The sequence below is a fragment of the Schistocerca nitens genome, chromosome 12 (genome assembly GCF_023898315.1).
Source record: "Schistocerca nitens isolate TAMUIC-IGC-003100 chromosome 12, iqSchNite1.1, whole genome shotgun sequence".
In the NCBI taxonomy this organism is placed as follows: domain Eukaryota; kingdom Metazoa; phylum Arthropoda; class Insecta; order Orthoptera; family Acrididae; genus Schistocerca; species Schistocerca nitens.
In genome coordinates this window covers 35,729,398-35,757,197 of record NC_064625.1, presented here as the reverse complement: position 1 = coordinate 35,757,197, position 27,800 = coordinate 35,729,398, and the positions used below count along the sequence as shown (strand labels likewise).

Genomic DNA, 27,800 nt, shown 5'->3' with positions numbered 1-27,800 from the left:
GGCTTGTTGCTGTCTTTGTTGTAAGAGTCTACCTACAGTGATTACTTCCTGCAAGGGAAAGTCAAAACAGGCCATAACCAGTAAATCTTTCAAAGTGCCAAGTTGTGAAGTAATGAGAGCTTTCCAAGTTGCCTAGCTTTTTCTTCCTACTCTAGCTTTGAAAAGTAAATAATTGTTTAAACACTGGGTTTGCTCTTACAACCACGAAGTACCATTCAGATGTATACTTCTGTCTAGAAGTTTACAAAATAAATTCAAATTTAAGACACTATTCAGACTGCTGCAAAGGCAATCTTAGTAACATCACATGTTATCTTACACTATTTTACATAAGGTGTCAATTTGCCTGATGGTTCAAGCATAACACTATCATTTTTAAGAAATTGAAGGTTTAAAGAGTTACTGCATTCTTCAAAACAAGTAACCCACATTAATCTAAAGTGAATGTTTCCCACCAAAATACAATTGAGTAATTGAAGACTTTAGTAATGTTTCTGTCCTTATAGTGTCAGTTTAGAATTTCAATGTATCAATAAGCATTGCAGAGCTTTCACTATACAACGTTCAAAACTGTTCATAATATATTAATGTGAATTGCAATGACATTGCTGTATACAGAAAATTTGAGATGCAGGCTATTTAATGTCACAAGCTTATTGAAATTGCACAGAGCGAACAAGTGCACATGCGCGCACACACAGTCTCATGTACTTAAACATTCTGACGAACACCACGGCACCTTTATACCTCTTGTGACCTACACTAATTCACAACCATTTTGTCAATAGAACTTTGACAACCACCTTTTTTAATCTCCCTATCAATTAGAAATTAAATTTATCAAGTTGTGTGAACAGCGGCATTTAGAGAATCACCTCATCTTGCATGACAGAACTGATTAAAGAATCTTAATTATCAATACCTCTATCTCTGACATATCTGCTAAGTCCAGAACAAATTTAAAGAAAACCAAGTACTGGTGACAACCATCAGTTTCCTGTGCTACAGAAGTTATGAATACTTAAAACTAAAATTTTATTCAGCATCAAAACTGCTTGACATCAAGCCTACATACCATAAACACCTGAAACACTTTTACAACTCCATGGAATAGCAACAACTGCACTGCCAAGATGCAAAACTAACAACCACTGCACTGAAAGATGTACATACTTCTTACCATGCAAGACTTGTCTCCTGTCACACAATCACAAATACTTCTGCCAACACTACCACAGTGAGAAAGTTCGACACCTAGCGACAAAACTGGGTGATCAAGAAACTAAAGCCAATAAAAAGTGATTCATATTTATTTAAAATTTGTAGTCCCTTTATTCTAACAAATGGCAAAGATTCTTGAAGTCTACATATTTAAGAACAAACATTTGTATACAGTTTCCACTAAAACACAAATTGATAGTGACATACACACACAAAGCAAGTGAAACTGGCTGACAAATATAAAATGCAGATAAAAAAAATGAACTCTGTGGGACGTCCTTCCCTACTCCCACTGTTATGAATACAATAAGGAAAAAACCACCGCAGTTCATTTTCTCGTTCGGCCAAACACTAGGGCAACCTTCTGAGAGATGATACTTGCAGAACCCTAGACTCCGGCAATGACCCTGTCTGTCAGCTATCCTAAGGTGAGCGGTGGTTCGAGCCTGGACAAAACAACACACATAACAGGAAACTATCAAAACACAATAAATTTAAAGTAAGCATTACACTCTTCTTCCTACAGATACAAGTACTTCAAATTTAAGAACTACAGATCCTCAAGCAAGAGCTAAGGCTTCATTTATAAACTTAATTGCAAAATAAGATTGACGACCTTTCAACACACGAATGACTTTCTGATCAATTCTGCGGTGTTGCCTCACAAAGAAAGCATATGGGCAATTAGTTTTAAAAAAGCAGGCACCTAAATGTACCAATTAAGTAACATGAAATATGACATGGTGTACACAATTTCAGAATGCATCTAAAACCTAATTAAGATAGTCAGAAGTTGAGCTTTACCAGCCTTCAAAACCTGGGGTTCCTTCATCTAATCCCAATATTACCAACTCTTACACAAGGAAAGTCACCCTGCCCCTCAAAACTGAAGGCTACTTTCCAACATAATTCTCAAAGTGTTTCCTCCGCCTATTTCCAAAGCAATCCCAGGTTAGAAAAGCTAGTGAATCTAACTGATGTATAGTTACATTTCTCATATTTGATAATTGTACTATAGTTTTTAAATACTGCACTGAGGCCAAGCAACCACCTTTAAATTTGGTGCATTTCATTTATGCCTTTATAATACGAAACAGCAAATTTGCCACACCAATCACTTGTGCAGTGTAGACAATACTTACCTCTGGCTCAGGTTTATTAGTAACGTCGACCACCATAGCCACCACCTCCATAGCCTCCACCTAAATGCAATTATGGACATTTAGAAATGAAGCACACCCAACAAAATCTGAAGTCTAGTTCTATTGCTTATTTAAATGGATAATGCAAAGACCTTACACCACTCAAGCTATGTTCATAATTTCTGTTCTTTGACCCGATTCCTTTCTTAATCTAATATACGGTCGTTTGACGACCAGCAACAGTTTCCCCTTTTCAAAACTTACCATCTACTTGCATTTCATGTAAAAGTGTTACATGTCTAGTTATGAAAACAAAATTCTGAAATTCAATTAAGAATTTTAAAGCCTTATCTATCTGCGCAAATCTCATTTGAAATAAGTACAACAAATGTGAAATTAGTTCTACAATTTCAATGCATACAGATGGCAATTTCTGAAAAGTTATGCTTGCTGAATATGTTCATGGAAAGCATGATACTCATGTTTTACAGTACACTTAAGTGCAATTTTTATAACAAAATAATCTCCCTCACAATCAGTATTTTGTGTCAGGTGTGGATTCACATAATGGAAAATTCCACCAACTGTACATAAACAATTGAAATTAACAAGGAAACTACAAAGTGATATGACCTAATTGCTGACTTATGCCTGGCATCAAGAGCAAATTTCACTGCAGCCGAAAGATGCAAAACTCACAAAAGTGGTAGGTCACACAAAGTTAAAGAAATAGCAGGACAGGGCTGCCTATTTTTGCAACAAGTGGATTCTCAACCTGGGATCTGAGTGACCTACTCTAACTTTCCCACTAGAGGGAACTATTAGCTCCAAAACCCAAATTAATTATGCATGTACTAGCTGTATTGAAATTACACCGGCTGGAAAGTGAGTACTTAACAACTCTTAAGATTACACTGGATGTTCAATCTATTTCAGTGATAAATGTCAATATTTTGCACAAACATTACTAATGGCACACCCATTATGATTCTATGAATTAGCCATTTCTTTTAAGAACATTTTTTTGCTGGCACTCAGACATGCCAACTACAACTCACCTCCTCCGGAGTATGGTGTTGCACGGCTGCCGCCACCATAACCTCCACCAGCTCCATAGTTGCTGCCACCTCTGACTGGGCCACCACCGTAGCTCTGTTGGTAACTGCCACCAAAACCTGTGTCTCCAGCCCAGCTGCCACCACCAGCACTAGCTCCACTGCCCCAGCCACCTTTCTCCCAAGGATCAATGCCACCTGTAAACACAACCGTTCTCAACTTTTCTACATCACCAGCACAACTAATACAATCTTAATATGACAAATTAACAGTCTGTGCACAACACCAATCAGCTGTTAGTAAGCAATAACATCTTATTCATATATAATAAACATTGTAAGTTGCATTATATACTGGAACTATAACCAGTTTACAGCATACAGGTACTGTGATACTAGTGCTGAGTATCAAGCAGCATATCAGTAAATGGTTTGGCTATGTTACAGCATCCTTAATTGTGCACTAATGAGCAAAGAGCTTAACACTTGTTCAGAATACCATCTCACTGACTATTTACAATTTAGAGACCAGATTACATGCATTTGAATGTTGCATATAGTGTTTGCACATTTGATTTCTTGTCATTAGTACTGAATATTTGAACTAAAAACTAATGTGTATTTTTGTTCATTACAATATTTTAAAAATCTAAATGGGTCGGTCCTGGCTCAACCTTGTTTTGATGTCTCAGAGTGACAACCTACAACTGCATGTTATCACTAATACAGAGGCTACGAACTGGTAGTTGAGCAGGTACAGGCAATCAATGCACCTGCCACTGACACCCCCCCCCCCCACTTAATTCCATCCCATCATACTGCAAGCATTGACAACAAATTACAGAAGTTGTTAGACAAGTATCCATTGTTTCAGTTTAGTTTTTCTTTAATTTAAATAAAGTTCAGTGTGTATGTGTAGTTGTGTAATGTGTCCTGCACCACACCACCAGAAAAGTTTTGTGGATAGCTTACCATCATAGAATGTTTACAAATGACAAATGTTTTGTACTGTCTCATGTCTACAAGGAAGTTTCAAATAGACCACACAATGTCAAGAAAAATCTACATGTCAAATGCAACATTAAGGCCCAAAACTTCCAACAGCAGCAAGTAACAATAGCTGGGATGTGACAGCAGCAAGTAGCAGGGATTTAACCTCCTATGGTAAACAAAAATCACTTGCTTAAAATACAAAAGATTAATCAAATGAATTCAAGGGCATAATTTGTATACTTTGTATTTCAGTCTTAACTGTTACACTTCATATTTAATTGTTGGTGCATTAAAACAATAGTCTTCTTCCTATTTACCAGCCTGCAAACAACTCTGAAAGAAATCACAATCATATTTGGGAATGAGGATATAGAAAAATATTTCCAGAATCTTCTGGATTAATCTTTTTCAGATGTTACTTCCTACATGATCCAAGTAGGAAAAGCCCTCCAAGTATTTTGTAACATAGTACATTGTCTTGCTGAAGTATAATCCTTGTTTGGGAATGTACATAAACAGATTGGATCCACAAAGTTTACAGCACCTGCTTGCAACAAGCCCTGTAAAAAGAAACTATTAAATGTGGCTTTACATCCCAAACCAGTGGTAACTTGTTGGGGTACATGGGTCAAAGCTGTGTTTTACAATGCACATTTAGAGACCAGGAGAGGTGTAGTAAACGACTTCAGTAGTGCGAGGCTTTGGCAATTTGCAAGTGCAACAAAACATTTAATGATTCAGTATTAAAACATTGCTATGATTGTCACCCATTTTCCCCATATGCCTATGAATATTAAACAGTTTGAAACTAAGGCTGGCTCTGAATGAATATTCAAGTTAATCCAGTGCCAATATAGCACCCAGAGAACTCAAATATTCCCAGTTACCTCAGTTTATGTACAATAGCCCTTTTCTGCTCAAAAATGTTTTTAGTGAGCAAAGACACTACTGAACATTTAGAACAGTACTTCATTTACGTTTACAATATCAAATTTTAAATTTGTAAATGACACTTTAGTCTTATTTAATGTTAGCACTAATCAAAAATTCCTAATTGTACATTTCTTAAATAAAATATTACATATTTCTTGTGTGTGGGATATACGTAAGTTGGATCTGCACATATCAATTGTCTTGCAGTGATTTATCACATTCACTTGTTACCAACATTATCGAAGAAAGAACAATATTTGAAACATTGCAACAAACTGCAGAAGGATGATGTGCACAAACTAAGGCCGGTATTACACTATCAAATTTCTTTGTCCAATATCTTTGTCAAAGATATTTGATAGTGTAATAGGGACTTTGTCAAATGTCGTCCAATATTTGATCAAATCTAGGGCCTCGCTGTATATTTGATCAAAGAAACCGCTTGTCTTCTGTTCACTGCAATGTGACATGTTACCACACGGAGCACTAGCATCGCTGCAGCGTTCTGTCGTCTGTAGTGTTTTTATAACCATTGCCGGTAAATACAATTGGTGTGTGCTGACAACTACAAAATTAATAGAGATGTCTGAAGCTGATGCGCTTTACAACGTGAGGCACCCTGAATACAAAATAGATTAAGAAGATTGGAGACCTGACCTGACCTGACCTGACCTGACCTAACCTAACCTAACCTAACCTAACCCTCTCCTGTGTCAAGGAATCTGAGTGTTACAGTGAGCCTGTCTTCTAAAGATGTAGCAGTTCTTATGTGAATATTGTGCTTTGTGATATGAGGATACACTTCATTGAGCACATACAGAAATGTATGCTCATCCATTCTTAAGTAATTGATGTACGACTTGACGTCTTCCACTGTAAGCTCACTTAACAAGTTTTGTTGAATGCTTTTATCATGTCGTCGTAAAACCCACGGCTTCACCCAGATTAGATTAGTTTTTCGTTCCATAGATCCGTGCTGAGGAGATCCTCGTGGATGTGGAACATGTCGATTTTTTTTAAGCTGATATAACAATACTAATAGTATGAATAAATACATCATTTGTTTCTATTAAAAATTTCGCCAATGGAGTAGAAGGAGTTGGCCAGTGGTAAGTCTTTCAGGCTCCTTTTAAACTGATCTTTATTTGTAACTAAATTTTTTATGTTTCCTGGCAAATTATTGAAGATGAGTGTTCCTGAGTAGTGGACCCCTTTTTGAACTAGAGTAAGTGCTTTTAAGTCCTTGTGCAGATCATTTTTGTTCCTGGTATTGTATGTATGAACTGAGTTGTTTGTTGGAAAAAGAGATATATTATTTACAACAAATTTCATTAAGAAGTAAATATACTGAGAGGCATTAGTTAGTATACCCAGTTCTTTGAAGAGGTTTCTGCAGAACTCTGAAAACTTTTGTTTGACTTCAAGATTTATCCCATATGACATTATGGAATGAAAGTAGGCAAAGTATGCAAGCTTTTTCATTTTTATGTTGCCTATGTCTGCTAACACTCGAATTGCAAATACAGATTTGTTAAGGCCTTTCTGCAGTTCTGTGGTGTGCTCCTCCCAACTGAATTTATTATCAAGTTGTAATCCCAGGACTTAAGACTGTCAACCTCGTATGTATGGTTCCATTTTTCCCCCACTTTTCCGCATGTGCACACAATGCAATTGGGGTACATACAACTGCTGCAGTTAATAACAAGTTGTTGTTGTCAGCCATCTTTAACTTTGACGAAAAATTTGATGACAGTGTAATACCCCTTCTAGCGCTACGTCAAAGATCTTTGTCAAATATATTGGACGGAATATTGGATCACATCTTTGATCAAATCTTTGACAAAGAAATTTGATAGTGTAATACCGGCCTAATCTCAGAAACAACCTTACTTAACCTCTACCACAAAGCATGCAGATAATGAGATTGGCATTTTAAATGTCCTGATTTCACATGTGGCCAGAACTTCTTCAAAATCTATATGCACAGGTCCAACTTCAAGATATATCACACTCAGCAACTTATTTTATCTTCCATGTTTCAACAATTTTCATGCATATCTAAGCATTTTTTAGCTTTTTACATCACATAATTTAGAAAGAGACATAAGAAATGGCAATATTTATTTCTTTGAATAACTTTCACACCTGTTCTTATAGCACTATCCCTCCAAATCAATTAGCAATGCTTAATATCAAGTGTCAATCATCCATTCTGTCAACGACCACACCAGGACCGAAACTGAAGATAAAGAAGGCCGAAACACTGAATTTGGTCTTCCGAAGTAGTTTCTCCACAGAAGATCATAACACTGTCCCTCCTTTCAATAGTCTTACAAACTTCGAAATGGCAGATTGAGATAACTGATCGCAGAATTTAAAATCAGCTACAATTGCTCTGTAGCAGAAAGGCTTCAGGACCCAATGAGATACCACTAAGATTCTATAAAGATTAGGCGAACCAATTTCTCCCCTTCTAGCAATAATTTATCTTACATTACTTAAGCAACGAAAGGTACCTAACTAACAGAAAAAAGCCCAGGTCATTACTGTTTTTAAGAAAGGCCATAAGACAGATGCACACAATTATAGGCCTATATTGTTGACATCAGAGTTTTAGAATAATGGAACATGTTTTACACTCAAGAATTATGGCATTTTTGGAAAATCATCATCTCTATAGAAATCAACCTGGTTTCACAAACAAATATCCTGCCAAAAACAGCTCATTCTGTTCCTCCATGAGAACATGGTGGGCAATGGCACTCAGGTTTATGCCATGTTCCTTGATTTAAGCGAGGCATTTAACACTTTCCCACATTGCCGTTTAATGAAAAAAATACGAGCTTACGGAGTATTGTAGCTGACCTGTGTTTGAAATGAAGACTTTTTTGGTGATAGAACTCAACACCTTACTCTTAACACAAACCAACAGTACCACAGGGAAGTGTGATAGGACCATTTCTGTTTACAATATATGTAAATGATTTATTAAAACACGTGGGATGCTCTAAGGCTATTTGCAGATGATGCAGTTGTCTATACAGAAGTAGCAACAACAGAAGATCTTAAGAATTTGCAGAACATGCAGAGAATTTATGAATGGTGCAGGCTCTGGCAGTTGGCCCTGAATGTAAATAGAAGTAACATACTGCACACACAGAGGAAAAGAAATCCACTACTGTGCAGCTACACTACTGATGACAGAAGAGCTGGAGACTGCTGTAAAATATCTAGGCATAACTATCTAGAGCAACCTTAAGTGGAATGACCATACAAAGCATAGTGGGAACAGCAGACACCAGGCTCAGATTCATCGGAAGAAGCTTAAGGAAATGTAATTCAACCACAAAAGAAGTGGCTTATAAGGCACTTGCTCACCCAATTCTTGAGTACTGTTCATCTAACTGGGATCACTATCAGGTAGGACAGATAAGATCCAACGAAGAGCAGCATGTGATTGTTTAGCTGGCAAGAGAGCATTATAGAGATGCTCAACTCCACTGGCAGACATATCTGAAGACTCATTGTGCATCACGTGAGACATTTACTATTGAAATTTAAGGACAGCACTTTTCAGGAGTCAGACAACATTACTCCCCCACACCACATCTCATCTCACATATTGAGCACAATGAGAAAAATCAAGAAATTAGAGAGCCAATATAGAGCCTTACTAACAATCTTTCTTCCTACACATTATTTGCTAGTGGAACAGGGTTGGAGGGATCTGATAGTGGTACTGAAAGTACCCTCCACCACACACCATTACATGGCTTCCAGAGTACCATGCAGATATGTACAGAGCACACCTTCCCATCCCAAAATTTTTCAAACAGTTTGCAATACAAGCACATTCTGACCAGCCAAGTGAAGTGAATTAAGAGCATATTTAACAGAAAACTGGTCACCAGACATCACTGAACCAACAAAACTACCTCTATAAATATCAATCGCACCATAGTCACCTCCCCATCCTCCGCCACGTCCACCCCAGTCGCTGGTTCCTCCTCGACTGCCCCACGGCCCCGAGCTGCCACCACCTCGCACATCCCTGCCACCAGCTCCACCACCTCTTACTGCATCTTTCTTCAGAGCCTTCTTCACATCGACTTTCTTCCCTTTGACTTCATGGGTACGTTGCACTGAAAACAGAACAGTAAATGTCATGCCACAATTTATTACAAGAGAGTTAAGGTGAAGCAGAAAATTTTACTCACTGCATATTTTGTCAACTGGGTCATAGTCATCAAACTCTACAAAAGCAAAGCCTCGCTTCTTGCGGGTCTCTTTGTCAACAACAATTGCCACAGAGACAATCTTGCCAAATGTCTTGAAGTACTCTTTGAGATCATCTTCTTCAATGTCATCTTTCAAACCACCCACAAACAATTTCTGAACTGTAGCACTTGCTTCAGGTCTTCCAACATCCTGCAATTAATAAACACTGATATTAGGAGTACCTCAACTGAGAACAAGTCAATGTGAAGAAACTTCTGGAAATCAGTACTACAGAACACTAAGGGCACCTTTGCACCTTACAGCTAAGTAAGTCTCTGTGTAGCTGTAACAGTAGACAGTACAAACAGATGTGAATGGAATCACATGCTTATTGTCAAGAAAGAGGCATGCACCTACACAAATGTTTCATCTTGTGTGTGGTGGCCAGCAGTCACCTGACAAGCCACACAGGGTAACACCATTTAAGCAGCACTAGCACAAACAGAAAAAATTAAAGTTTAAATTAACATACACTGAACCATGGACCTTGCCATTGGTGGGGAGGCTTGCGTGCCTCAGCGATACAGATAGCTGTACCGTAGGTGCAACCACAACGGAGGGATATCTGTTGAGAGGCCAGACAAACGTGTGGTTCCTGAAGAGGGGCAGCAGCCTTTTCAGTAGTTGCAGGGGCAACAGTCTGGATGATTGACTGATCTGGCCTTGTAACACTAACCAAAATGGCCTTGCTGTGCTGGTACTGCGAACGGCTGAAAGCAAGGGGAAACTACAGCCGTAATTTTTCCCGAGGGCATGCAGCTTTACTGTATGATTAAATGATGGCGTCCTCTTAAGTGAAATATTCCGGAGGTAAAATAGTCCCATTCGGATCTCCGGGCGGGGACTACTCAGGAGGATGTCGTTATCAGGAGAAAGAAAACTGGCATTCTACGGAACGGAGCGTGGAATGTCAGATCCCTTTATCGGGCAGGTAGGTTAGAAAATTTAAAAAGGGATATGGATAGGTTAAAGTTAGATATAGTGGGAATTAGTGAAGTTCGGTGGCAGGAGGAACAAGACTTCTGGTCACGTGACTACAGGGTTATAAACACAAAATCAAATAGGGGTAATGCAGGAGTAGGTTTAATAATGAATAAAAAAATAGGAGTGCCAGTAAGCTACTACAAACAGCATGGGGAACACATTATTGTGGCCAAGATAGACACGAAGCCCACACCTACTACAGTAGTAGAATTTTATGTGCAAACTAGCTCTGCAGATGAAGAAACTGAAGAAATGTATGATGAAATAAAAGAAATTATTCAGATAGTGAAGGGTGACAAAAATTTAATAGTCATGGGTAACGGATTCAGTAGTAGGAAAAGGGAAGAAGGAAACTTAGTAAGTGAATATGGATTGGGGTTAAGAAATGAAAGAGGAAGCCGCCTGGCAGAATTTTCCACAGAGCACAACTTAATCATAGCTAACACTTGGTTCAAGAATCATAAACGAAGGCTGTATACATGGAAGAAGCCTAGAGATACTGAAAGGTTTCAGATACATTATATAATGGTAAGAGATTTAGGAACCAGGTATTAAATTGTAAGACATTTCCAGGGGCAGATGTGGACTGACCACAATCTATTGGTAATGACCTGTAGATTAAAACTGAAGAAACTGCAAAAAGGTGGGAATTTAAGGAGATGGGACCTGGATAAACTGAAAGAACCAGAGGTTGTACAGAGTTTCAGGGAGAGCATAAGGGAACAATTGACAATAACGGGAAAGAAATACAGTAGAAGAAGAATGGGTAGCTTTGAGGGATGAAGTAGTGAAGGCAGCAGAGGATCAAGTAGGTAAAAAGACGAGGGCTAGTAGAAATCCTTGGGTGACAGAAGAAACACTGAATTTAATTGATGAAAGGAGAAAATATAAAAATGCAGTAAATGAAGCAGGCATAAAGGAATACAAACGTCTCAAAAATGAGATTGACAGGAAGTGCAAAATGGCTAAGCAGGGACAGCTAGAAGACAAATTTAAGGATGTAGAGGCTTATCTCACTAGGGGTAAGATAGATACTGCCTACAGGAAAATTAAAGAGACCTTTGGAGAGAAGAGAACCACTTGTATGAATATCAAGAGCTCAGATGGAAACCCAGTTCTAAGCAAAGAAGGGAAGGCAGAAAGGTGGAAGGAGTATATAGAGGGTTTATACAAGGGCGATGTACTTGAAGACAATATTATGGAAATGGAAGAGGATGTAGATGAAATGGGAGATACGACACTGCGTGAAGAATTTGACAGAGCACTGAAAGACCTGAGTCTAAACAAGGCCCTCGGAGTAGACATTCCATTGGAACTACTGACTGCCCTGGGAGAGCTAGTCCTGACAAAACTACCATCTTGTGAGCAAGATGTATGAAACAGGCAAAATACCCTCAGACTTCAAGAAGAATATAATAATTCCAATCCCAAAGAAAGCAGGTGTTGACAAATGTGAAAATTACCGAACTATCAGTTTAATAAGTCTCAGCTGCAAAATACTAACGTGAATTCTTTACAGACAAATGGAAAACTAGGAGAAGCCAACCTTAGGGAAGATCAGATTGGATTCCATAGAAATGTTGGAACACGTGAGGAAATACTGACCCTACGACTTATCTTAGAAGCTAGATTAAGGAAGGGCAAACCTACGTTTCTAGCATTTGTAGACTTCGAGAAAGCTTATGACAAGGTTGACTGGAATACTCTCAAATTCTGAAAGGGGTAAAATACAATGAGAGAAAGGCTATTTACAATTTGTACAGAAACCAGATGGCAGTTATAAGAGTCGAGGGGCATGAAAGGGAAGCAGTGGTTGGGAAGGGAGTGAGACAGGGTTGTAGCCTCTCCCCGATGCTATTCAATCTGTATATTGAGCAAGGAGTAAGGGAAACAAACGAAAAATTCGGAGTAGGTATTAAAATCCATGGAGAAGAATTAAAAACTGAGGTTCGCCGATGACATCGTAATTCTGTCAGACAACAAAGGACTTTGAAGAGCAGTTGAACAGAATGGATAGTGTCTTGGAAGAAGGATGTAAGATGAACATCAACAAAAGCAAAACGAGGATAATGGAATGTAGTCAAATTAAATCGGGTGATGCTGAGGGGATTAGATTAAGAAATGAGACACTTGAAGTAGCAAAAGAGTTCTGCTATTTGGGGAGGAAAACAACTGATGGACGAAGTAGAGAGGATATAAAATGTAGACTGGCAATGGCAAGGAAAGCATTTCTGAAAGAGAAATTTGTTAACATCGAGTATAGATTTAAGTCTCAGGAAGTCATTTCTGAAAGTATTTGTATGGAGTGTAGCCATGTATGGAAGTGAAACATGGACAATAAATAGTTTGTACAAGAAGAGAATAGAAGCTTTCGAAATATGGTGCTACTTAAGAATGCTGAAGATTAGATGGGTAGATCACGTAACTAATGAGGAGGTATTGAATAGGATTGGGGAGAAGAGAAGTTTGTGGCACAACTTTACCAGAAGAAGGGATCGGTTGGTAGAACATGTTCTGAGGCATCAAGGGATCACCAATTTAGTATTGGAGGACAGCGTGGAGGGTAAAAATCGTAGAGGGAGACCAAGAGATGAATACACTAAGCAGATTCAGGAGGATGTAGGTTGCAGTAGGTACTGGGAGATGAAGCTTGCACAGGATAGAGTAGCATGGAGAGCTGCATCAAACCAGTCTCAGTACTAGATACCACAGCAACAACATGTAGCTGCAACAGGAACTAAGCTTTCACATGTAATACTGACTTTATGAGTCAACTAATTTAACAAACTCACTGCTCATCACAAAACTCATCTTGCGTAGAAGGAAATTTACTTTGAAATTAACACTTTAAAAACCACCATTCCCAATATTTTCGCTACAACCAGTAAATAGGTTCACTTCCAGAGTTGCCAGCATGCGGCAGAAAACAGGTGTTACTGGCGTGTGCAGTTATGATGATTTAAGAAGCCCATGCACACACACACACACACATTATATATATCATGAAGAGGTCTTACATTATGTCATACATGAAGCAGAACATCAGAAGATACCTCAAGAGCACCAGGATCTCTGAAACCTTATTACAATGCATAATTTGGCTTGAAGTGCACATTCATATGTCCAGATTCACAATGAAGTAGGCTCCAACCTGGTATTAGACTTCAGTGTGGTTTTAAGGAAGGAAATGTTTGGTTCTTTATTATGGCATAATGCCGTATGTGCCAGAACATTAAAATGTGCACTTGCAATGCAGAAAGCAGTAGATAGTAGCCAATGGTGTGGAATGAAACTTCATTTCAAATAAATGACTGCCTCCACAAAAAATTCCTTTTGCAAACTGAAAAATAACTTCACTGTTCTGCAAGGCAATTAATGCTAAACTGAAGGAAACATCAAAATAAAATCAGAAAACTGAAACCTGTAACACTTTAGTGTCTACAATTAGGTGAATGTACTTTAGTTCACTTCATAGCTCCCAGTCATAGAAATTCATTTTTTTTTCATTTGACATGAGAGCTGCAAAGAAGTAGAAACAGTGGAATCGCAATGTTAACAAGGGTCATGACTAGAGGCACCTGTTTGTGGTGAAAATTTTTGCCCAATTTCATCATTTTTAAAAAGTTATTTCAGTGTATTTTCACTAGTTTTTTCCATTTTGTCAACAATTTTGCTAAATTTGATTTCCACTTTTCAGCAGTAAAAGGTAAAGGAAATACATTTATGGCACATTTGCAGTGAAAAATCTTATTTTACATAAATTGAAAAGCATAACAATTATAAATCCTATTAAAACACAAATACCAAATCATGAAAGTTTTGAAAACATTTATCCTGTCCTAGTCTATGTACACAACACAAAGTCTGAGAAAAATAAGGATAGCGTAACTTCCGTATTACTGGGAGTCAGAGCTGTTCTCCTGGCAGACATTACATTGCAATATCTAGAAATGATCTCACTATCCACATTACTGACTGGGATCCACAAAGCCTTCATTGCAGCTTCCACAAGAAGTCCATACTCTGCTTTCAGGGAAAGAAGAATACCAATCACAACATCTTTACCTTCTCAACAAGAACTAGATACTAAATCCCTAAACCATATGTATGGTATAAGAAATTCTGACACTTGGAAGTTCTTGTAGAATGGGAATTTTCTGTATCAGCTGAGAGATTTCAGCACTGTCTAAATTTCCTTTAATTATGTTTCTCAGATCAAACAATTTACCTATAGAAGAAATGAATTTTTCCTGTATCACACTCCAAGTGGTTCAGTTTTGTAAGACTTGCTCTGCTTACAGACTGGAAGAGTAATGTTAACTGTACTTGCATATGCTCTGGCAGTTTAATAAGTTTTTCTGAGGTTGCCTCAGGAAGAAAAAAGAAAAATGCATCCTCTAGTAACAAAGCTCTTTGCAAGGTCACCAAGCTTAGACTCCAGAAGATGAATTAATGGTATCTTTGAGCCCTGTAACGTCAGCAGCAAATTGCAACATTTTGAGCAGTGCTCAACAAGAAAAACAGCTAGGCATTGAATTTTTTTGTTTCAGCAGAAGTCAAAGCTTTAAAATAATTGACAGCTACCCCCATCTTCAACAGTTTCAACAAATTCTACTACATCAGAGATTCTCCAAGGTACTTGACACTTTCAAACCACGAGTTCCACCTGGTGATGACAGGAATACGGAAAAGTTTAGCTTTTGTGGGTACACCTACATATTTCTGAGCTAAGAACTGAATGTACACATGCTTTCTCTTTCAGGTATTAAGGAAGATGCGTTTTGTCTGCAAAACACGATGGTTCCACAGCCCATACACTGCCAACCAAATTTAATTTATGAGCCCAGTAGTGTGTGTGTGTGTGTGTGTGTGTGTGTGTGTGTGTGTGTGTGTGTGTGTACGCGTGCTAACCCTTCTGAAACTAAAACCCTAACTGCATTTACACACTTGCCCATATAACAGGCTGAATCTGAAGTTATAGAAACTACATTTCTGCACTGAATTTCAAGTTTCTGTATTACACTCAATTGCTTGCACACATTCTGTAGCATTTGCAATAACTTTCACTCCCCAATAAATAATTTCTTACCCAATTATAAGACTTCAAGAGTGCTCAGGGAAAAATTATTTTTAATATAGGCCTATTCTGAACAACAAAAATTATTGGCTATTAAGATTACCTAATCTTTGCTGCAATTAGCAGACAGTAAAATAATTACACAAATGTGGTATGTGTGTGTTCATCCATTCTATCAGTTTCAGATGATCAACTTCTTCAATCAGAATGTTAGCCTCAATGAAAGCTCAATTAGTCAATAAAATTAATTCTTTATAATTTTTTGCTCGTTTTGCTGCTGCAGTGTCTTCGGTGAGCATAGCATGACTTTTTATACCAGTAGTAGTTAGCACCTTCTTGCTGTTATGGGAAGAACTTAATGTGTTTCAGGCACATGTCCTTCCTCTGCAACTCCATACGCACATTGCAGTATTTGCACAGAAGTATCTTCCTACTTTTGTCAAAAACGTAAAATCCTTCTGACAAAAATTCCTTTTCTTGGTCGAAAATTGTCACCACCACATTAATCATCTGTAGCACGAAAACAAAACACCACACTCAATGCACCGCCGATCCACAATGATTTCCAACACGCAATACTGAATACACCGCCAGAACATTATAGAATGTGTACGATTGATATCTGGATTGTATTACCATAACTACAATCAAATTTCTGCAGTTACGTTCAAATGACGAGATTTTGCAAAGTTTCGTCAATTATTTTGCGATTTGTCTTAAAAGTAAATAGGTTGGCGTTTTCAGCAAAATGTGTAAAGTTTCGTGATTTCAAGCTTTGCGAAAAACAGGTGCCTCTAGTCATGACAAGATTACCCCTCTGCACTCCAATGGAGACTACTCTGCATATGGAGGAATCTGGCAGCTTTGGCACAGCAAAAAACTTTTTCAAGTAGCCAAACATGGCAACTACTGAAATGAACCTAAGAAACAGTTGTGGCTTCATTCATCTGAAGTAGTTCATTATGAAATATTGCACCATAGGAAAATCTTACAACAATGCAAAGATTTAAGTAATTTCCAAGAATGATTGCCTATTGAAATTGTGCGGTGCAAACGATACATATCGAATGTGCGATTGTAAATCGGGCAGGTGACTTCGGTCGAAGGCGTTGTGAGTGTTTACAGTGGTCACTACAGCAACATCAAAGAAAGAGCGTTAGAAAAATACGACGACTTATCCTATTCACTGTCGGTGCTGTCATGTGACAATCCATGTGATGTATACACTACAAGAACGATACCCTTTTCGTCATAGCCTGGGTAAATTCTGCCAATATCAGGCAAGAATATCTGTGTAGTGTCACATGCGTTAACTTTTCTTTGCAAATGCATGTTGTGGAAATACGAGGTACTGAAACAAGTATAGTTTGTCTCTTTGTCCAAGACACCCTTCTCTTTTAATGGAAGATTTCAGATTTCCATAGCCACTTTTTGCACGTGCACACTGGGGCCATCCGAAGACAAACTCTACAGAGTGGTTGGACTCTTGATTGAATTATCCTGCCTTGAGTGTGACAAATTCGTCTAATGACTACTACCAGGCAGTATGAAGTGCTTTAACAGACGCACTAAAGCAACCTTGTCTTCTTGACAATATTCTGACAATGAAACACTTCCAAGACTATTCCAACAAATACCCAAATATGATTGATTTCACTCTGAAAGTCATCCTCTCTGGTTGTTCCTTCTCGCCATGTAAGATTCATCCACTTAAACTTTAGTTTGTCGAATCAGGGCACTTGTTCGTCACTACCACGTAACACACTTCTCAGCAAAACCTGAAATAGTCACACCCAGCATCAGCAGAAGTCAGTTTCTGATGCTTTTGCTTGCAAGGTGTAGTTTCGAACTCAGCAAGACAGACAGAATTAGGCTGGTCTAGATGGATAATTTGGAAGAGTCGAACCATGTATTCTTCCTGATACTCTTCATTTCCCACACTGTCCACACTGACATTGTAACTGTATTTCAGCATTGAAACTCTTCTTACAAAGTCTTACACACTTCAACACGAGTTTACACATTAGTTTTTTCCATGTGAGAATCCGCCGAAAAAACACCAAGAACACTATACATCTCAATTACTACCGACAAATCGTCTGGGTTTCCCTAGCAACTCAATTCACACAAATGTGTAATTTATAGCAACTAAGGGAATGACATTAAACAGATAAAAATGATGATCACAAACAATTGATCACTGCCACCAGAGCCACATGATCTATTTACAATTACACATTCGGTATGTATCGTTAGCAACCCGTGACTTCGACAGGCAATCACCTGTTTCTTTGTAACTGGGGAGGGAGGGGGCACAAGCTCCCATTTCCTCTAGCTGGAGAAAGTAGTTTACAACCAAACAACATATACATAGAAGATATGCTAGCCCACTGTAGCTTCATCTGAAAGGCTGTGATGAACTTAACAAGCATCACCACAGATCTAATATCATGAAATACAAAACTAAGAATACTTCCACAGCAGTGATGGTAAAATTCTTCCGTCTGTCTTACCACGTCATTGTATAAAAATTTTTTGAAGTTGCTGTCAGCATAATCAATGTAGATGTTGCAAAAACTGGACAAAGCAGTTAACAGCAACATGAAGTGTTCAATAAACCCATCTGTCCACATTGAAGTACTAAGGCCATTGTAATCTTAATTGTAAGGACATCATGTCCTATTTGTCAACAGTTACCAGGACCAGATCAGAAAATGCACTGCGACCAAGTTGCATCTGAAATCTGGTGATACCTACTACTTGCTATTTCTACAAAAGTTCAAGGGCAGGTTGAGACTTCATCGCCAAACATCGGCAGCTTTAGTTCGAAATCCAATTTCCATGTACAGAAGTTTGAGAAATGTTAATAACAAACCCTTACTCTTGACTAAGAGGTCAGGCACCAAACCCACTACGAGTCCAGTCCTACTACCCCACTATTGATGTTTGAAGTACCCAGGTGCGGTACATGTTCTCAATAATAATTGCAGTATCACAAACATATGTCAGTGATATTGCCTTTCAATCAACTGCTGTCACACCAACACTACAGACTTGTTTACAAATTTCTATACTCTATACGAAATTTTATAAATGAAAAACAAAGAAACTTAAAATATTATTAAGCAGCATTTACAAACCTGACGAGAGATAGCTCGCTTTGTTTCCACAGTTCTCCCATCAATCTTGTGAGGTCTAGCTGCTTGAGCTTGGTCAACCATAGATGCCCTTGAATAGGTGATGAATCCAAATCCCCGAGACCTACAAAAAAGGTAAAGTAATACCTCCCTCACAAAGCAGAAATTACAGTGGGCTAAATGTTACAAGTGTATGCAATAAAAAAAAGCTTGCCTTTTGGTGACTGGATCTTTCATAACAACAACATCAACAATGTCTCCCCATTGTTCAAAGTGTTTCTTCAATGATTCATCAGTGGTCTTATAGTTCAGACCACCTATAAACAACTTCCTCATTGGTTCAGGTTCTGGTCTTCCATCCTGCTGAAATAACATGACACTGTAATAAATAATCTCAATAACCTAATTTCGGAAAGCTTCAGAATACTCCTATTTCAAATTTTACATCTTAGCAATAACTAAGTGATAAAATTACTATAACCCCCCCCCACGAGAAATTTCACAATTAAAAATCAAATTTAAAAGATGTAATCTTTTGAGAAATAGTTCACATCCAAGTCATGCGACAGTACATGTAAACACTGGCTACTTTCCATATCCAGTAATTACTACCTCTCTACTAAAGACGCCGTGACATCAGGAAGTACCTTTCAGCGTCAGCTGTTTACAGGAAATGAGAGTCAGGCTTCAATAAACCCTATATTCAAAATTTTACGAAAATAAAGGAATTTACAAGATTATGCATAGTTTCACCAAATAACTGTATCGCTAGCGCCATAACACCAGAACGCGAAAACACGTGGACCGCATCACGGTGTCGCTATTGCACAACAGACTCCACACCGAACAATTTTTCCCCACCCGCTACCAATCTACTGCAAAAATTTTTAATAAAAATCACCCACAGGCCTGACATGGTGCAAAACTAATGCTTTCAGCAGTATCCACTGGAAATGGCCTGTAAAATAGTTACCGAAACACATATATACGTAATTAATAATTAAATTAGTTACGAGTAAAATGCTTTTACTCAAACCTTTACCACCAGCCTAGAAAGAAAGCAAACCAAAATAAACTATATTTTATCCCAACTCCCGAGTTCACGGAAAACATGTCCGTCTACCACTACATAGCGGGCAGATGACATAGTTGAAATTTCTTATCATTTACCTCGTGCTCCATCTTCACCATCGTCTAGAACAACAGACTTAGTCAAAATACCAAATGCGCGATGGAATGTTATTTCTCGTACACGAATGCACACTCAGCAACCAAAATACATCGCCAACTACCCTTCGGCTTGGTGTACGAACAATGGCAGCTTTCCGCCAAAGAGGCTTCGGGATGGCGTCAGACAAAGATATACGACTAGCACAACTTCCTGTGGTTGACACGCTTCCGGCAAAGACAAAACACAAGATACAAATCAAAAAGTTTATACTACTCCTTTGTTAGAATTGCAGAGCATTACTTCTTTGTTATTTTATTCAGACCATTTGTAGATTAGAAAATTTAATTTTCAGTTAGAAGCATAATCTGAAGATAAAGTGCAAAGATGGATATGGCGAATGTCTTTCGTTAGACATAAAAAAGAAGGATTCGTGAAGCTCTCAAATATTATCTCTGATAGTTTTCGAAATTTTACAATTTTGTAAACATGAAAAATAAATTTATGTTAACTTACAGAAAATACTCTTTTTTCTTTATTAATGAAAGATACTTTGATATATGTAGCTCTTACTGTTGATGAATTCGCTTTATTATTTCCATGTCTTTTCACACTATACGATAACTTAACTACTAACTTAACTTAACTACTAAATTAAATAATGATATTTCTTTTTCACTGAAAAATATGTTATATTCACTGCAATTTAGTTTTTGAGAAAATTCGTTGTGGCGTTAACAACTTTGGTGTTTTGAGAGTGAATACCTTTGTTTAGATTGTAGAAGCTACAGCAGTTTCATCCCGCCAACTTCTCTTTGGCGCCGAAAAATTTCTGAAGGCTCAAATCAGGTGAAAATAAGGTTTGTAGCTATATGAAACATCGTTTATTATAATGTAGTCTATTTGAAAATAAATTACAAGCTTCCTTTTACGTAATTGTTATTTTCATTGCCATTTAATTATTAACGCTATTATCATTATGTCACGCTTTCAAATCGTAAAATATCGAAATTAATTTGTATGCGACGCAGAGCAGACATTCTTTCTAATGCAAATTTATTGGTATTGCTAATAACTCATGTTATAAATAGGCTATTGTTTCAGATCTTCTGCACCAGCTCAACAAAATGTCGAAAAGTAAGTAATATATAAATTAATAGTATTTTAATTGAGCAAAAGACTTGCTTCCATGTAGTAGATTCAAATTATGCGTCATTGTAAGTATTCATGTTAAGAATCAACATAGTGTTGTCCGTCCCTGCAACGTCGGCAGTATTTGATTTAAAATATGTTTAAGTAAAGACTAATTAATTTGCAGTGTGTAGTTTGCTAATTCTGCTTTATGTTCATTAATGTATAACTGTAAAGTTATGTAGGGGACCATAGTCTCCGCTCTCCAGTTTTCATAGTTTGTTTACCGTATGTTTAAATAATACGCGTTGTAATACCTGCTGGAGCCTCATAAATAATCTAATATAGATTTTCTCGTTTTAACATTCAGTTTTATTTTTTATGACGAACGTTACTTTTGATATGACGCGAACGTAAACATTAATATGTTAAGACTGGCAGATTTTTTTTAACCATTAATATAGCACTCCATTAAAAAAAAAAATATCGGAACTGAATATCGGTGCTTCACTTTTTCATTGATTTCAGTGCAAAGTAGTAGTTTGCTGACGTCCTTGCAGTGGCATGCTGAAATCATAATATGAAGAGTGCGTGCCTGGAAACATGATTCATCATTGGTATCTGTTGTTATATTCCATGATGCTTAGATGTTTGGAGAACGTTCCTGTCAGTATCTCTTATGTACTTGGGATTAATCCACAGTGACACAATAGTAATCAATAATGGCTGCGAAGAAAATTCCAGGAGCAGTACAACATATGAGTTGATCAAACTGTAAATAATACCTTGAAATAGTCGCTAATGACATGTCAACGTAAATGTAATTTTGTAGGCTTCCGTGGCCAGAGTCAGTTGACATAAAAGTTTTCTGGGTATGGTACTGTGTCATAATGTAAGACTACTGCTGCTGGAGAAAAAAAACCAACGTTTTGGTAACGGTTACAGAGGCCTCCTTCTGGTGAGTTCTAGCTATGCAGTGTCCTTTATATTTTGTTGTTACTGTTCACTGCGCATACCATTATGTCATAATTTTAAAAAGGTAGTGAGTTTCATTGGTCACTTACAGAAGGAGGAAAGGGAACTTTATTTTAATAGGTTATTGTGGTGGAGGGAGAATGTAACCTCTGTTGTCTATTGGCTCTTTTGTTATGTGCCATGATTGGTGGTCACCGTCGAGTGAGAAGTTGGCAGCTGTTTACCAACTGCTGGACGTCGGCTGTGCGGTGGTAGTTACTTGCCAGTAGTGCTCTTGCCTCGTGTTGACAGTGCGGTCTGTTGGGCTCTGATTGCGGGCAGCCAAGATGGGGCAAGCCTGAGTCCATCCTCCCTGTTCATGTTATTAGTGTGTTCAAGTGTTTCGATGGCCCCTCTGATTTTGCGTTTCGTCATAACTGGCTGCTTGGCCAACACACAGGCTTCGCTGAATTTTATTTCTTTTCCACAGTCTTGCTGATGTTCTGCCACTGCCGATTTGTTGTGTTGCCCTGGACGAATATAGCGCTCGTGTTCCCGAATGCGTGTTGCTGTTGGCCTACCAGTCTGACTGATGTATGCCTCTCTACAATCACATTCCACGTTGTAAACTCCTGCAGTGTGTAATGCATCCATCTTGTCCTTAGGGGAGCCTAGCACGTCCTGGATCCTACGACCACTATAGAAGACAGGCTGCACCCCAACGCTGCGAAGGTGTTTGCCTATTTGGTCAGTAACATTTTTCACATAAGGTAAGCACACTGTTGGCTGCAGTTTGTCTATTTCTTGTTATCTTTCTTACTTTTGTTCGTCTTACAAGGCTGTGTTTATCGACTTATGGCTGTAGCCATTTGCTAGAAACGTTGTGCGTAGCCTTTTAAGCTCAGGTGTGATGTTTTGAGCATCTCTAAGGTGCTGTGCACGGATTGCCAAAGAACCGATGACAGTTCTGCGCTGGGTGGTGGTAGGATTGGGCGTGCAGATACCTGTCTGTATGTATAGGATTGCTGTATACTCTGTGCCCCAGTGTGCCCTCCGTCCTCCTGTATACTTCCATGTCTAGAAATTGAATTGCACCATCCTTTTCTACTTCGAGCATAAACCATATCTTCCCATGCATATTGTTCAAATGTTTGTGAAACTTGTGTAGCTCTGTTTCACCATGAGGCCATATAGTGAGCATGTCGTCCAATGAACCAGCAACGTGGGTGTAAAGGCAAGGAATATACTATGTGCAGACAGACAGCATAGCAATGGGCTCTCCCCTATCTCCGCTGACAGCTGAAATATTCATGGAAGCCTTTCAAGCAGTGGCCCCCAGTTCAGCTCCTTTACGCCCACGTTGCTGGTTCAGATAAATGGACGACATGCTCATGGTGAAACAGAGCTACACAAGTTTCACAAACATTTGAACAATATGCATGGGAAGATATGGTTCATGCTCGAAGTAGAAAAGGATGGTGCAATTCAATTTCTAGACATCAAAGTATACAGGAGAATGGAGGGCACACTGGGGCACAGAGTACATAGCAATCCTATACATACAGACAGATATCTGCACGTCCAATCCTACCACCACCCAGTGCAGAACTGTCATCCGTTCTTTGGCAATCCGTGCACACCACTGTAGTGATGCTCTAAACATCACACCTGAGCTTAAAAGGCTATGCACAGTGTTTCTAGCAAATGGCTACAGCCATAAGTCGATAAACACAGCCTTGTAGACGAACAAAAGTAAGAAAGATAACAAGAAATAGAGAAACTGCAGCCAACAGTGTGCTTACCTTATGTGAAAAATGTTACTGGCCAAATAGGCAAACACCTTCGCAGCGTTGGGGTGCAGCCTGTCTTCTATAGTGGTCGTAGGATCCAGGACGTGCTAGGCTCCCCTAAGGACAAGGTCGATGCATTACACACTGCAGGCGTTTACAACGTGGAATGTGATTGTGGAGAGGCATACGTTGGTCAGACTGGTAGGCTAACAGCAACACGCATTCGGGAACACGAGCGCAATATTCGTCTAGGGCAACACAACAAATCAGCAGTGGCAGAACATCAGCAAGACTGTGGAAAAGAAATAAAATTCAGCGAAGCCTGTGTGTTGGCCAAGCAGCCAGTTATGACGAAACAGAAAATCAGAGGGGCCATTGAAACACTTGAACACACTAATAACATGAACAGGGAGGATGGTCTCAGGCTTGCCCCATCTTGGCTGCCCGCAATCAGAGCCCAACAGACCGCACTGTCAACATGAGGCACGAGCACTACTGGCAAGTAACTGCCGCCGCACAGCTGACGTCCAGCAGTTGGTAAACAGCTGCCAACTTCTCATTCGACGGTGACCACCAATCATGGCACATAACACAAGAGGCAATAGACAACAGAGGTTACATTCTCCCTCCACCACAATAACCTATTAAAATAAAGTTCCCTCTCCTTCATCCTTTTTAAAATTATGACATACTGTATTTACTCGAATCTAAGCCGCACTTTTTTCTGGTTTTTGTAATCCAAAAAACCACCTGCGGCTTTGAATCGAGTGCAAAGTAAGCGAAAGTTGTGAAAAATGTTGGTAGGTGCTGCCACAACTAACTTCTACCGTCGAATATATGTAGCCCTACACAGGCATGCTTTGCAGGCACGAAGATAAATACTGGCGCCAAAACCTCTGCGTCATTAAAAAAAAAAAAAAAAAAAAGGTGGAAGACGAGCTTTTTTTCCTCCGCCCCGAGTTTCGACCACTGCATTTTCATACATTATCCATCGAAGTAAATACAAATTCCGTATTGTTCATCTTCGAATGTTGCAGTGTTCCAATGTACTACGAAAATCCAACAGGCCGTAAACACTCATTACCAGAATGCGACAAACAATGCATGACGCAGTACAGTAATGCATCTTCAGCTTAGAGTGACGTAAACATCTATAACAAAGAGAATGGCTCTTATCAGATCAAAGAAAAATAAGCAATAAATTCAAACCAGACGAAGCACGTAAAAAAGGAAGGGTATCCATATAAATACAGACGGAGCGCCTGACACATGGCTACATGGTAAAGCTTAACTGCTAAGCTTACGTCTCGAACTAAACTACTGTAGCTGTATCGTCATTCATTCGACCTACGTTGTGTCTCATATTACAATGAACCAACTTTGTTTCGATTTGGAGTTGCGGACTTTTCTCTCCCCCTGAATGTCGAGTCTCAAATTTCAGGTGCGGCTTAGATTCAGGAAAATTTTTTTCCCTTGATTTCGAGTCTCATTTTTCAGGTGCGGCTTAGATTCGAGTGCGGCTTAGATTCGAGTAAATACGGTAATGGCATGCTCAGTGATCAGTAACAACAAAATATAAAGGACACTGCATAGCTAGAATGCACCAGAAGGCCTCTGCAACCGTGACTGAAACGTTGGTTTTTTCCTCCAGCAGCAGTAGTCTTTTACATTATGACACAGTACCATACCCAGAAAACTTTTGTGTCAAATGTCAACAGAAAGTTTTTCATTAAGGCCATAAAAATTCGTACACCAACATCTGATGATTATACTGCAACTCCTAGTCACGTGCCTGGCAGAGGATGTATCGAAACACCTTCAAACTGTTTCTTTACGTTTCCACTTTCAAGTGCTGGGGGAAAAACACGCACACTTATATCTTCCCGTATGAGCTCTGATTTCTATTATTTATTTCTCCCTATGTATGTGGGCACCGACAAAATATTCTCACTCTCTGAAGAGAAAGTTAATGATTGAAATTTCATGAGAAAATCTTGTCACAATGAAAAAGCCTTTAATTATTGCACCCCCATTCTTATAACCGTGGCATTCCCCCCCCCCCCCCCTTCTAGTCCCTATGCGCTGCTTTGATGTGAACTTTTCAAATGTCCTCGGTCAGTCCTACCTGATGATACCACACCACAGCAATTCCCCAGGACACAGCTGACAGCTGTAGTGTAAGCAGTCAGTTTACTAGACGTTTTGTATTTTCTAAGTGTTCTGCCAATGAATTGCAGTCTTATCTGTTGTCATTTCACATTATCTGTAATTGTAATTCCTGAGTGTTTGATTAAATTTATAGCCTTTAGATTTGTGTATTTTACCATGTAACTGAAATTTAGTGGATTGCTTTTAGTACGATGTTGATGTCTTCATGCTCTCTGACATTCAGTCACTTTTCGTTCCGAACATCTATCTTGTCTAAATCATTTTGCAATTAGTTTTGATCATCTGATAACTTTACAAGACAGGAAATGATAGCATCATCTGCAAATAATCTAAGAGAGCTGCTCAGATGGTCACCTAAATCATTTATGTAGTCAAAGAACAGCAAAGGACCTATCACACTTCATTGGGGAATGCTGGATATTGTTTTACTGCCAGTTACTGTAACCATTCTGAAAGGAAATCACAAATCCTGCCTCACATCTGAGATGTTACTCCTTACTCATGCAATTTGATTTTGAGTTGCATATGAGGACTGATGTGAAAAGCCGTATGGAAATATAAGAATTTGGAATCAAATTGACATTCCCTGTTGATAGCACTCATTACTTTGTGAGAATATAGCTAGTTCTGTTTCACTAGCAAGATATTTTCTGAATTAAATGTGTGTTGGACATTTGTCAATAAATCCTGTTCTTTGAGGTAATTCATGATGTTCGAACACAATATGTTCCAAAATCCTACTGCAAATCGATGTTAGCAATATGTGTGTAATTCATTGGAACACTACTATTTTCTTTCTTAGGTGTTCGTGTGACTTGTGGAGCTTTATCGTCTTTAGGTACAGATCTTTCAATGAACAAGCAGTTGTATGTGATTGCTAAGTATGACCTGTTGTAGCAGTGTACTCTGAAAGGAACCGGACTCGTATGCGGTTTGGACTGGGGGCCTTCCGTAATGATTTAAGTTGCTTTGCAGAACCGATGATACCTTCTCCTAAGTTACTCATTTTGGCAGTTCTCGATTTGAATTCTGGAATATTGACTCTCTTGGTGAAGGAATTATGGAAAACTGTTTGATGACCCTACTTTAGTGTCACTCTCATCAATAACATACCCAATAGTATCGCGCAATGAATGAATTTCATTGAATCTTACCACTGGTGTACTTTACATACGATCAGATTCTCTTGGGTTTTGTCAGATTTCAAGACAGAGTTTCATTGTGGAATCAATTACAAATGCCTCACATTGAAGTTCACACTAAAATTTGAGCTTTCATAAAACTTCACGAATCATGGGGTTTACAGTTTCTTTTAAATTTGGTATGCTTTTTTCGTTACTTCTGCAACAGTATTCTGACCTGTTTGAGTACCGTGTGGGTCAGTATTATCTCTTATTAATTTGTTTGGAATATATTTCTCTATAGCCATTGATACCATTTCCTTGAATTCAAAGCGCATCAGGTCTATGCTTTCATAGTCAGATTGAAAGGAGTAGAGACTGTTTTAGGAAGATGTCAAGCAAATTCTTATCTGCTTTTTTAGATGGATGTATTTTGCATTTGTTTTTGGTGGGTTTGGATGTTATAGTATTGGGGCACTAATGTGTTATGATACATCTTATTTTTTAAAGGTTAATCTGTTATGAGGTCAAGTGTGTTTTCACAACCATTTGTATTTTTGTGGGCTCCTGAACTAATCATTCAAAATAATTTTCTCAGAAAGCACAGAGTATGATTTTGGACGACGTCTTTCGTGTACCATCGACTT

At 38.5% G+C, this 27,800-nt stretch overlaps 2 protein-coding genes across 6 annotated transcripts in view; one reads left to right on the top strand and one right to left on the bottom strand.

Annotated features, from left to right (window-relative positions):
* Positions 1–1,308: 1,308 nt before the first annotated feature.
* Positions 1,309–20,173, bottom strand: LOC126215385 (heterogeneous nuclear ribonucleoprotein A1, A2/B1 homolog). Of its 3 annotated transcripts, none has more exons than XM_049942086.1 (8): positions 19,991–20,173; positions 19,035–19,183; positions 18,824–18,944; positions 9,562–9,772; positions 9,310–9,486; positions 3,422–3,616; positions 2,364–2,423; positions 1,309–1,667 (listed from the first exon to the last, which is right to left on the bottom strand). In XM_049942086.1, the coding sequence occupies exons 1-7, from the start codon at positions 20,009–20,011 to the stop codon at positions 2,380–2,382; spliced, it is 918 nt and encodes a 305-aa protein (XP_049798043.1). In that variant the 5' UTR covers positions 20,012–20,173; the 3' UTR covers positions 1,309–1,667; positions 2,364–2,379. The 3 variants fall into 3 exon arrangements, with proteins under 3 accessions (XP_049798043.1, XP_049798042.1, XP_049798041.1); XM_049942085.1 differs by having other exon boundaries at positions 9,301–9,486; positions 19,035–19,180; XM_049942084.1 differs by having other exon boundaries at positions 9,301–9,486; positions 19,991–20,172.
* Positions 20,174–20,723: 550 nt separating this feature from the next.
* Positions 20,724–27,800, top strand: part of LOC126215030 (chromobox protein homolog 1-like) — a 34,972-nt gene continuing 27,895 nt past the window's right edge. Inside the window, exons 1-2 of one of the 3 annotated variants that reach the window (XM_049941660.1) lie at positions 20,724–20,848; positions 21,093–21,125. In XM_049941660.1, coding sequence (XP_049797617.1) covers positions 21,116–21,125 — 10 coding nt within the window. In that variant the 5' untranslated portion in view covers positions 20,724–20,848; positions 21,093–21,115. The remainder of the gene's footprint in view (positions 20,849–21,092; positions 21,126–27,800) is intronic. The other 2 variants (XM_049941662.1, XM_049941661.1) reach the window with 2 other exon arrangements.

What these genes read in the sequence shown, in the direction of transcription:
- LOC126215385 (XM_049942084.1), bottom strand. Translation starts at nt 20,011, where the DNA reads ATGGTGAAGATGGAGCACGAG. An exon ending in AGGATGGGGAGGTGACTATG is followed by an intron (nt 3,617 to 9,300) that starts GTGCGATTGATA and finishes TTGTGTTTACAG; the next exon opens with GTGGCATTGATCCTTGGGAG. An exon ending in AACACCATACTCCGGAGGAG is followed by an intron (nt 2,424 to 3,421) that starts GTGAGTTGTAGT and finishes AATTGCATTTAG; the next exon opens with GTGGAGGCTATGGAGGTGGT.